The sequence below is a fragment of the Salminus brasiliensis genome, chromosome 7 (assembly GCF_030463535.1).
Source record: "Salminus brasiliensis chromosome 7, fSalBra1.hap2, whole genome shotgun sequence".
NCBI classification, from domain to species: domain Eukaryota; kingdom Metazoa; phylum Chordata; class Actinopteri; order Characiformes; family Bryconidae; genus Salminus; species Salminus brasiliensis.
This window is the reverse complement of record NC_132884.1, coordinates 2,653,159-2,665,228: the sequence shown is the minus strand read 5'-3', so window position 1 is coordinate 2,665,228 and position 12,070 is coordinate 2,653,159. Positions and strand designations below refer to the sequence as shown.

The window sequence follows — 12,070 nt, the reverse complement described above, 5'->3', positions numbered from 1 at the left end:
TGTGTGTGTGTGTGTGTGCTGGTCCAGCTTTTGCCCAAGGCTGGCAGTACTGTTGGCAGTTGGCATTAAAGGAGGAAGAGGAGAAGAGAGAGATGAAGGGTATTCGAGGATTCAGGGTCAGAGCAAGGGCTTAGGTTCTAGATGGAAGTGTTAAGAAACACACACTTATGTACTGACTCTCAACTCTGTTCAGCTCGATTCATACCGGATTAAAATTGATCAAATTAAATCAGTTTAGGTGTCAGACTGTAAAAACGACACACTGCAAATTCATACTGGATTAAAATTGCTCAAGAATGTTTAGTGCTAGACGGTATAAACTACACACTTGAAATTCATACTGGGTCAGAATCATTCCACAGCTGGTATTATTATCAGACTGTAAAAACTACACCTTGCAAATTCATACTGGGTTAAAATGTAATAATGTTTAGTTTTAAATGTAAAAAACTACACACTGCAGATTCATACTGGATTAAAACCATTACACAGTTATTACTGTCAGAGTGTAAAAACTACACACTGCAGATTCATACTGGATTAAAACCATTACACAGTTATTACTGTCAGAGTGTAAAAACTACACACTGCAGATTCATACTGGATAAAAATCACTCAAAACTGTGTAGTCTCAAACTGTAAAAACTACACACTTGAAATTCATACTGGGTAAAAATCACTCCACAGTTATTATTATCAGACTGTTAAAAACTTCACCCTGCAAATTCATACTGGATAAAAAGTTATTAATGTTTAGTCTTAAAATGTAAAAAATGACACACTGTAGATTCATACTGGATTAAAATCGCACAATAATGTTTAGTACCAAACTGTATAAACTACACACTTGAAATTCATACTGGATTAAAATCACTCCACAGTTATTACTGTCAGTTTGTAAAACTACACACTGCTAATTCATACTGAATTAAAATCGCTCAATAATGTTTAGTGCTATACTGTAAAAACTACACACTCGAAATTCATACTGGGTCAGAATCACTCCACAGCTGTTGTTATTATCAGACTGTCAAAAACTACACCCTGCAAATTCATACTGGATTAAAATCACAGATCTTGTCTGTAATTACTTAAATTAAAGAACCTCCCCAGATGAAGCGAGACCAGCTCCAGTAGGGCTTTAGTCTAATTATGAAAGCGTTCAGCTCCCTTCTGATCCTCAACAACACAAACTACACCTCCCTCTCCCACTCTTCCTCTAACTCTCTCTCTCTCCTGTGTTTATCACCCTTAGAGAACACACCGGTTGCCGAGGGAGATGGCTCCAGTAGAGCCGTCTGCATTCGCAGCAGAGCTGATCGCCCGGCTGGAGAAGCTGAAGCGCGAGCAGGATACACTCAGCTGTCTGGAGGAGAGGCTGCAGCAGATACAGGAGGTGAGGAACACTCAGTACTTCCCGCGTCTACACAGCCGAGAAGGCCTGGCTCAGCATTTGCTGCGCAGTGTGAGGAGTGATGTCTGTTATGACTGCAGTACGGATCTGTGATCTGCAAGGAGAGACGTGATGGTCTTTTCTGGTGGTCACCGTGCAGAACTCATAGGCCACACCTTACAATGCTTAACCTCCAAATTAGTCTCTCAAAAGCTTCTTTGATGAGGGACCTGAGGGCAGCTCTTTTGCTAAGTGCCCGGGCCTAGACCTTTCAACCCCTTGAGCCATGTGACCTCTGACCACTGAACTGTGTGGCACTTAATTAGGTTCTGACAACAGTCAATTCAGAAGACAGTTGGTCTGGTTTTCACTTGTCACTATGAAGCTGAGGTCTGATGATGAAGTGGTAAGATTTAGAGGTGTCTACTTTGGATTTTAGGTGGAATTTCTTATGTTTTGAGACTCAAAATCTCACGCTTATGAGGCCTGGTGTATTTATCCTATAGTAATCACACACAATGACCTAATTACATTTTTAATTACAGTTAGATACACAATAAAATTAGTTCTACAATTGATCTCCCAGTTTTATTGACAATTTCCAGTGTGTGATTTTGTTCAGAAATTGATCAAATATGATAAAATAACAAGTAACCTAAAAAAGCCAAGCAACCTAAGTCTTGACCGCATGAATGCTTGTGTGTAGGAAGAAGAGCGAGATGAAGGCGAGCTAGCAGGACCCCAGCAGCCTCCTTCCTCCCTCAGTCTCCTCCCGTCTGGATTCTGTGAGGAAGACCCTCAGGCCATCCTAGACGAACATCTCTCCAGAGTCCTAAAAACCCCCGGCTGTCAGTCCCCTGGCGTCCCTGTCTATTCCCCTCGCTCACGCTCCCCGGACCACCATCATCACCACCAGCATCATCACCAGGGCTCTAGCTCCAGCCCCTTACCCAGCGGACCCTACTCCATCCCGGGCAAAGTGCCTCCGGCAGGCCCCCGTCCCTCAACCAAGCACATCCACCATCACTACATCCACCACCACCACGGAGCTCCGCCCAAGAGCAAGGAGCAGATCGAGGTTGAGGCGGCCCATCGAGTTGCCCAGTGTCTGGGGTCAGCTGGGTCCGATTACTCCTTCCAGCGATGCCACAGTCCGGCTGAGCTTCCAGCAGGGTGAGTTTCGGTTGCCACGGCTACAGATGCAGCTGATTCGGTCGTCTGCGGCCTTTGTTTTCATTAGTTCTGGTTTCATCAACACGTGAACAAGTGCTCTTGTCTTGTTTAGGAGAACCGGAATGCTGCCTAAACGCCCTAGTAAGGCCAGCGATGGGATGAGCGTGTGCCAGTCCAGCGAAGAGGACAGCAGCTCCCCTCACCTGCCGCTAGACGGTACGGACAGATCTCAAAACGTGTGGCAGTGGATCCTAGGGAGCGAGAGGCAGAGTAGGCATAAACCACACAGGTGAGTCTGGACTTAAACTGAACCTAAATGAACGTACCGTCATCTGAACAATACAGCCAATAATAATCTCAGCCCATCAGAAGCTCCAGTCTAACCTCAAAGTTGACCTGTCTTTGCAGTTCTCAAGGCCTGAAGAAGACCCACCCCACAGACTTGTCCTCAAAGACACCCTTATGGGGTGGCGGAGGAGTAGGCGGTCACGCCCAAAGGCACCATCCAGGTCATCCTTTCGTCCAGGACCCTACCATGCCTCCTCTACCACCGCCCAACACTCTGACCCAGCTAGAAGAAGCCTGCCGGAGGCTGGAAGAAGCCTCCAAGCCCACTAAACAAAGGTACAGAAGCAGACACAGGCTTGCAGTGCCCTTCCTCACATTTTAATGCGCCGAGTGTTCCCAGCCTTGGTCTCGGAACATCTCAGTTCTGGTCCCACTGCTGTAGTGCACCTGATCCAGCTTCTGAAGGCCAGGAAAGTGCTAAACTGTGCAAGGCCAGGGTTGCGAAGCACTGAATTTGTGCATGGCAAATACATTTGTCATGCAGTGTTTTGAGCAAAGCCTGACGTACCCATCAGTTCCCATCTTGTGAAGTGTTCTTAAGTCTTTTCATGGCATTGATGTCGGGTTGGAGAAGAATATGGCCTGAGAACACTTCATAACGTTGATGACATTCCATTTGAAGTGCAGCCGAACTGTATTCTTGCACATTCTCGCTCTGCCTTGAGTCCAGAAATCAAAAAGAAATGTCAAAGAACTCCTGCCCAGAAGTCTCCGCTGGAGTTTGTTTCACTGTTATTTGGAATATGTCAGCTCGGCCTCCTCTCCTAACACACAGCTCTATCTCTTCGACCCACAGGCACTCGGCGTCCAGCCTGCAGAGAGAGAGAGTGCATCCGTCTCTTTTTCCCAACGCCGGCTCGGCTCTCATCAACCCTGCCCTGCAGATGGACGAGTATGTTTGCTTATTTGGTTTGGTTCACAATGCTGCAGAAAACAATTAAAAATATTGTCCATGAGCCATGGCATGGCCTTTTATCTCTCGCACGGGACGGGAACGCCCTCCGATGCGCCCGTCTGTCTGAACCGGCACAAAGAATTCGCGCTCTGCGAATTTGAGTTCGAGTTGGAGGCGATAATAAAAGTGCTCTCCTAGTTTTTTAACAAGCCCTGCAATATTTTCGCCACTCATCTTGGTGTTCTGCAGAGCCGTTTGATGTGTGGCCACAGCCACCTGACAGCCAGCGTACACACACAAACACCATCGCAGGGCTCTTCTGAGCTTTAATTGGCTGACCTTTAGCCGGCCAGCTGTCTCAGGGCGAAGCGTCGCCATCTGAAGCCGCGCTAACAAAGGCCTGGAAGTGAATGAAAAGCTTCACGGCTCTTTCGGGGTGGGCTTGCCCTTTGGCCACCCCTGCGACACATGTTGGTCCAGTCCGGCCCATCCGAGCCTGCCAATGCACCACTGTGCACAGGTTGAGCTGGACCGTCGCATGTGGACGGGGAGGGGGGGAGGGGGGGAGGACGGGTGGAGGAAGGCCAAATCAAAAGCCTGTTGGGGTCTCTTAGCGAGTGGTCGGATGATTTGTGCAAAGACTAGTCATTGACACAAAGCCCTATCATCCATCAAACGTGGGCAACGCTGCCAGAGCCATCTCACTCAGCACAACAGCCCCGCGCCGCCTTCACATGAAAGCTAATCACGCGCTCCGCTCTCCTCAGCCTCGACTGTCTTTGCCTCACTCATCAAGGACATGCCTTCCCGAGTATGGAAACCCAGCCCGGCCTGGAGCGATTTTTCTGTTCAGGTTGGAAAAACAATAGGCGAGACAAACAAACGAGACTACCTAGACAACCGGGCGGCTGTGTACACCACTCCATACGCCATAACATTAAAACCACCGACAGGTGAAGTGAGTTGACATTGATAACCTGGTTGGGAGAGTTGATATATTGATATATTATCAAATTTATCAAAGTGCTCCAAGGAAAGAATATGGGCGTTGGGGTCACGACTCGGCACCCAAGTAAGGCTCAGTGAGGCTCATGGAGGCTCCACCTCACAACTTACAGGACTTGAAGGATCTGCTGCTAACATCGGAAGGTGCTCAGACACCACAGGACAGCTTTAGAAATTCTGTGTGGTCATTCCTTAAAGGGTCAGAGCTGCAGCAGTTTTGCCGGCACAAGAAGGACCTATACAATGCTAGGCAGGTGGTTTTAAGGTTATGGCTGATAGGTTGATGAGCATCTGCATAGAAAAGCCTTGAGATGTTCTCACGGTGCTAAGGCCAGCTGGTGTGTTCAAATGATGTGGAGATACGTAGTCTTTGATGGACACCTTTGATGTATGATGGCATTTCAGTATAAACATTCAGGTCAGTCTCAGCTGCTTTTAGCATTAGCATGGTGCATCCACTCAACACCTGTGTTTTTCCTTTAAAGGTGGAAGGAGCAGCGGAGGCCCGGTGCCAGTCCTTCCAGCGCCCCCTCTGGCTCGGAGCTGGTGGTCACCTATTTCTTCTGCGGGGAGGAGATTCCGTACCGCAGACTAATGAAGACCCACAGCCTGACTCTCGGACATTTTAAGGAGCAGCTCCGAAAGAAGGGCAACTACAGGTAATCCATCTAGCTACAGTCATAAATGCGATGATGGTGGTGGTGGTGGTGATGGTGGTGGTGGTGGTGATGGTGGTCCAATGTGCCTGAAGGCAAAACGCTCTTAGATTAGGGTCATCAGATTTACACACTTCTTCCCATCCTTAAATCGATGCACTTGAGACCAGTGCATTGCAGTGTACACCCCCAGTGTGTGTGTGATAGATATAAAGAGGGAAGGCCCCTAACAGCAGGAGCACCCGGTAAGCTCACCATAGCCAAAGGAGGGGGGGCGGATTGTGTTTGGTCACTGATTCCCATGCTAAGGCATCCTTAATAAGCAAGGCTTTGAAGCCAGAGCCCCATTATTTTCTGCCCAGTGAGCTGCTGTGTTTGACGGCCTCTCGGATTCCTCCCAGGATTACATCAGCCGCATCAAGGGCACCTCCTGCCCCCTTCGCTAACCGTCCACGAGCGCGCATCTTCGGCATGAGAAATTTGGAACATTTACAGAGCCCCTTTGAACTCGGCCACTGAACGCAGAGGATCTCGAACTGCGGCTTAGGAACGTCTAGACGGTGGCTGGAAATCGCTGCTTCTTTAAAAGGGCCCCTGTCACTGAAAACCAAGAGTTTATTTAGGAGTAACTGCAACTAACTCACCAGTCCGTAAACGTCCATATACGGTAACTGTAACTAAGCTGGATGTGCAATCAGGCTTTGATCTATAAACAACACAAATCAATCAGTTAATCAATAACTGAATCATTAATTTCTCGATTTACCAGCCAACAATAGATTTCTCCACAGAAGCCGTAAAACCTGAAGCACTGCTAAGTGAGCTGTCAGATCTGGGCTTGAGGTCCGAGGTACGAGTCGGGTCTTCTCCGCGGTCAGTTAAAGGGCAGACGTATGTCGAGTGGATCAGGGCTGATTCTATAGCTCTGAATGTCGACTTGCTGAATTTCAACATGGCAGCCTTTCAACAGAGCACTGTACAGAACCTGTACAGAGCCGTATTGATACCAGATGTGACGCCGAGCTAAACGCTGCCATATTAAATGCATTTCTCTCTTTCTCTCACACACATACTCTATATCTCTCGCCCTATTCTTCTCCTATTCTCTCTTTTACTCTCAATATCCTTCTCTTAATCTCTCTCTCTCCCCATCTTTCTACACTTCCTCTCTCTCCTTTTTTCCTTTTTCTTTGTACTTTTTATTCTTTCTTTTTTTCCTTTTTCTCTTTTTGATCTTTGTTTATACCCTTCCCTTTATTTCTTTCATCCTCTTTAGCTCTTGCTTTCTTGCGTCTTTGTTCTTTTTCTTGTTTCATTCTTTTCTTCTTTCTTTTTCTCCTTTTGATCTGTTTTTATATCCATCCTTTTTTTCTTTCCTCCTTTCTTTCTTTCTTTCTTTTGATCTTTTTTTAATATCCTCTATCCTCTTTTTCTTCTGCTTTTTTGTTTTCCTCTTTTCTTCTTTGTTCTTTTTTCTTCTTCTTTTTTTTTCTTTCTTCTTCTTTTTGATCTTTTTTTATATCCTTCCCTTTATTACTTTTTCCCTCTTTGTCTCTTGCTTCCTTGCTTTCCTCTTTCCGTCCATCTTTCTCTTTTCCCTCTCTCTGTATTTCTGAGTTTATCTCCTCGCCGGCTCTCTCGCTCGTTGGCTCTGCGATCCTCTTTGCTCTGCTTAGTCTGGGTTGGTGTTTTACCTTTGATCTGTAAGGGGATGAAAACGTTGCCTAAGTTAGAAGAAGAATTTGGTAAAGACTCTGAGGGACCTGCTTATCTGCTCCGAGGTTACACAAGCTTTAAGTTACATTGAGCAGCGCTCTCCCGACCCTCTGCAGCTCAGGCGTTATTTTATCTCCACTTTTTCTCTTTAAACTAAAACTGCTTCGAGGTTTCTGGCATGGCGAAATAGTTTAGAATGAGCTCTGTGTGTGTGTGTGTGTGTGTGTTTGTTACCATAGACCCCCACCGACATCTCACAAGCCTAACCATCCCATGATTACAACAGACTGAGTGAGACAAATTAAAAAGGGGGAAAAACAGCGTTACACATGCGTTGTTTGTGTGAGTTACTCCGCCTTCGCCCATAAACCAGGCCAGGCTGTGGAATTCCACCCCAAACCCCCCCCCCCACACACACACACACACACCCACCCCACACATATGGGGCAAGTGAGCATTTTTCCATTACAAAGCCAATCATTAAATCTTCCCCGCTGATCCCTGCTCCTTTTAAAGAGTCCTCAGATCATTAAGAGCTCAGCAGAGAAAAGGGCCCAAACTCAACCTTCAGTGCTGTTTTTGCGGGGGGTGGCAGAGGGTGTGTGACCTTCGGCCTTTTAGAAGACCCTTGAGGTCACAGAGAAGATCCCTGGGTGTGCTGTCAAAAGACCAAAGCTGATGCTGCTGCTGGCCGTATCGACTGCTACTAGACATTGCGGCACTTGTTCATTTCCGATATCGGTATCGAGACCTTGAGTGTCGGCCGATACCAGAGATACTGATGTTTGACTGTGCGGCTTCTTTCAGCTGCATTAAATATCATATAATTAGTCAGTGTTGATCATCACAGTGTTTCCCATTGCCATACAGATCTTTGCTACATGGAATTAAATTGTGGTCCAGTTAATTTAACCAATATATAGCTTAGCATTTTTTATTTATTAATAATTTCCATCTCTATTCAGCACTCTATAATATTTCCTCATTTTTATTTACAGCTTCCTAGTGTCCTACTCATTAAAAGAAGTGCACAAAACAAGCAGATTTGAATAATCTTTAATATTTATCTGTAAACTGTTTGGGTTTTAATGGTTACAATTTTAAATATTCTTTTTTAAATTCTTTTATTTGTCCAATTTCTTCCTAATATCCCAAATTCATCATGTTTAAAAATTAAGCATTAAATTCATATTTAAAATTCATTTAAATATATAATTACAGTATATTATTGACCACTTTATTGACTTTGTTTTGTTAAATTCATTTAAATAGCTTTTGTGCAAATTATTACAACACAGTACAATTACAATTACACATTTATAATAGATAAAAATGTCATAATTACAAAATATTATAAACTTTCAATGGAAGTCAATGCAAAAGTCACGTGTGGAGCGTTTCTATTGGTCCGTTCATTGTGAAATTTTACCAGATTTAGTTGCCAAAAAGTAAAAAATTATGACATGCGGCTAAGGAATGTCTGGTGTGTTTGTGCCTACCGTGTGTATTAATCAGGTGTCTCGTTTTTTCCATGTGTTGCAGGTACTACTTCAAGAAGGCCAGCGATGAGTTTGAGTGCGGAGCCGTGTTTGAGGAGATCTGGGAGGACGGGACAGTGCTGCCCATGTACGAGGGGAAGATTCTGGGCAAAGTGGAGCGAATGGACTGAGGATGCAACCAGCCAGCTTCTCAGCCAGCCAGCCAGCCACTGGAAAACCAACGGACTAATGGACTTCCATTTACCATGCCCTGCCCACAGCAGAAATTCCTCCAAAGCAAGGCTGGACCTTCCATCCCGTCTACTTGGCATAGAGACTTTTCTTTGGCACAACTCTCTCTCCTTTTTTTTGTTTGGTTAAGCTATCTAGAGTTAATATATTTGTGGAAGACTGCCCAGGTTGTGATGAAGCTATCGAGCTATTGAAGGAACACTAAGCAGCCAATGAAGTTTTTAAACCAATCAGCCTTAGAAACCCGAGAAACACAGCCTTCTGGGTAATGTTGTTTTTTAATTTTTTTTAATAGAGCGGTTGCTCAGAAAAATAGAACCACTGAAGAAGATGCAGATGACCTGAGATGAGTTCAGTGGACTGACCTGGATGGAACTTGGATCAGGGTGGAAATGTCTATACGTGTGTATATACATACAGGCCTATGTGTATATATACATGTATTCTTTTAAATGATGTTCTTTTGTTTTATTACGTATTTATTGAAACTGTACTTTCCCAATTTTTCCCGACCCACACGTCCACGGAACGGACATGCTGCTTCGAAACATTGGTTCAGTTCCTTTTATTACCAATGCAACACCCCCATATATATACGTATACCCCTCTCTACGGCGTCCCGACGGAGTGTAGGCAGCGGCCACATCGTAGAAGAGCTTCTCGAAGCTCACACCGGACGCCTGGAATGTTCTGCTGCAGTAACCACGTCAGTAAAAGCTTCCTGTGCGGTATCTACTTCTTCACCCTTTAGGACACATCCTTTCCATTGCTAGCAGGTTCTCCGCTGCTGTATTTAGCCTAGGTTCCTCTGGCCACTGCAGCAAGTCTATGCTTGCATTTACAGACTCACTTCATGTTGTACCACAATGTTTGTTGACCAGACGTTGCATCAACACAAGGAAGAGCCCATTAGCCCACTAACACTGCTTTACTGCATTACTGTGGAGCGAAGCGTCTTTCACTACCCATTGGCTTTAATGGGGATAGGCTATAGTCCTGCATGGCAGAAGGTCAGAGCACACAAAGCAGTTTGAGGCCCGTGGTCAACTGCATTTTTAAAGCTGTCTGGGAAAAAATGGCCAACTGAAATCATCATAAATGTTGTCAAAATATCTTGTAAGAATATTATAAGATCTATTTTTACCTATTTCTGAGCTTTTTACACAATTTATCCAGACAAACTTAATGTATTATTGTATTGAAAGACCAAGAAATTACAATTATATTATTCAATATTAAAAATAATATAATAATAAATATTCAAGTAATAAATAAGCACAATACTTAAAAATACAGTAATTTTTAAATTTTATAATTAAATTAAACAACACATAATGAATTAACGACAAATAAGTTTATAATAAATTTTACAATTATAATAAATGTATATTATTAAATTAAAAAAAACAAAAAAAAACAAATAATTCTTAATATTCCTACACAAAATTTTTACAAAGATTTAGGATGATTTCCCTTGCTGCTCTGAGGGCATTGCACAAAATTCAACCTGAAACTTCTGAACTTGCTTGTATTTAATGAAGCCCTCAGAGCAGCCAGCAGTCACTGGCGTTAGGTGCTTCGCTTCACCGCAATGCGAATTCAGCCCAAGCCATCGGAACCACAAGCTTCAGCATCTACCAGCACACTAGTACGTCTTTACAGCATTCAACAGCTCAAGATCACAAGTGCTCTCTATAACCTGCAGTTACACTTCACCATGTCCAACAGCGGCATCCATCCAACCTGCAGATTCATACCACCATCCATCACAGCTCACCTAAAAGGCCTATATGTTGGAATGATCCATTGTGAACCAGTGCAGCGCCTGTGCCTACATGGACCGTACCATGTGCTACCCTGTTTCAGGGTTTAATATTCCCTCGGTTTTCAGAAGGGCTTTATGTTGAAAATGAGAACACTTTTTAAGCTTTTAAGAAATATCATTTACTTTGTTTTTTTTGTTTTTGTTTTTTGCTTTACTTTTTTTTTTTTACTTCATTTTATTTGATCAGATCTGTAAATTATACATTATACAGAGAGTTTTCAGTTAAATATTTTACTTTGATCTATAATTATTGTAATTATTAAAAGATGTAGCCTTTATTATTAAAGTTTTATATTTTTCAAATTAAGAAACAAGAGTGTGGTCCTTCATTCAATTCATGTCTGTCTGGCAGTAAACACACACACACACACACACACAACTCCAGAGAGAGGCCTTTGCTCAAAGACCCAACAGAGGCAGCTTGTCCAGCCCGGGTATCGAACCCACAACCCTGTCATCAATAGCCACCACTGCACCACTGCCCCAAGACCTGAACATACAGGGGGAACACTGAGGGTATCAACAAGTGGTGTTTTTAACATACAGGATTATATACAGCTATCAGCCATAACATTAGTACCACTGACAGATGAAATGAAAAATCCTGATGATCTTCATCTACAGTGGCTCCTGTCAGGGGGTCGAGCTACATATCAGGCAGCAAGTGAAGAAACGGTCAGTTCTTGGAAAAATGGACAAGCGTAAAAATATGAGCCAGACTGTGAGGTTCTAGACAATGACTGGGTCAGAACATCTCCACCAAAACGTCAGGCAGGTCATGTCTTCCATAGTTAACGCGTCCGTGCAGTGAAGAACACAGGCCTGGAGTGGTGGGCAGTTGGGGGTGGGTTGCCTTGCTCAAGGGCACGTCAGTCGTGTCCTGTCGGTCTGAGGGATCAAACCGGCGACCTTTCTAACCTTCAGGCTGTGGCAAGGTCAGTAAGGTCAGGATGTTGGATGAGAAGCAGCCCACATCATCCTCATCTCCCCAATTTATCCCAGAAGTATTGATGGAGCTCCACCACCATCCATCACTCCAGAGAACACAGTTCCTCCACTGCTCCACAGCTCCACAGCTCCTGCTGCTGGGGGGCTTTACACCCCTCCTCTAGCCCAGGCCTGGCATTATAGGCAGCATGGTGCCAATGGTTCTCCAGAGAGTCCTGTTTGTTCTATTGGCAGTACGTCTCTACAGAGACTAGACAAGCACATCTGTGCACATCTGTGTCAGCAAGCTGTCAATGCTGTGAATCAGTGACTGCAGAGACCTGTAAGGGTTAACCTGCTGCACACACTGCACACATTCCAGCAGCCTCCTCGGGAGGAGTG

At 44.5% G+C, this 12,070-nt stretch overlaps 1 protein-coding gene across 8 annotated transcripts in view; it reads left to right on the top strand.

The window, feature by feature from the left end:
* Positions 1–11,007, top strand: part of LOC140559795 (axin-2-like) — a 97,445-nt gene extending 86,438 nt beyond the window's left edge. For all 8 annotated transcript variants that reach the window (XM_072683437.1, XM_072683435.1, XM_072683436.1 and 5 more), the window contains 7 exons: positions 1,256–1,396; positions 2,100–2,566; positions 2,679–2,855; positions 2,975–3,190; positions 3,711–3,806; positions 5,300–5,473; positions 8,729–11,007. In XM_072683437.1, the coding sequence (XP_072539538.1) occupies positions 1,256–1,396; positions 2,100–2,566; positions 2,679–2,855; positions 2,975–3,190; positions 3,711–3,806; positions 5,300–5,473; positions 8,729–8,855 (1,398 nt within the window). In that variant the 3' untranslated portion in view covers positions 8,856–11,007. The remainder of the gene's footprint in view (positions 1–1,255; positions 1,397–2,099; positions 2,567–2,678; positions 2,856–2,974; positions 3,191–3,710; positions 3,807–5,299; positions 5,474–8,728) is intronic.
* The last annotated feature ends 1,063 nt before the right edge of the window (positions 11,008–12,070 follow it).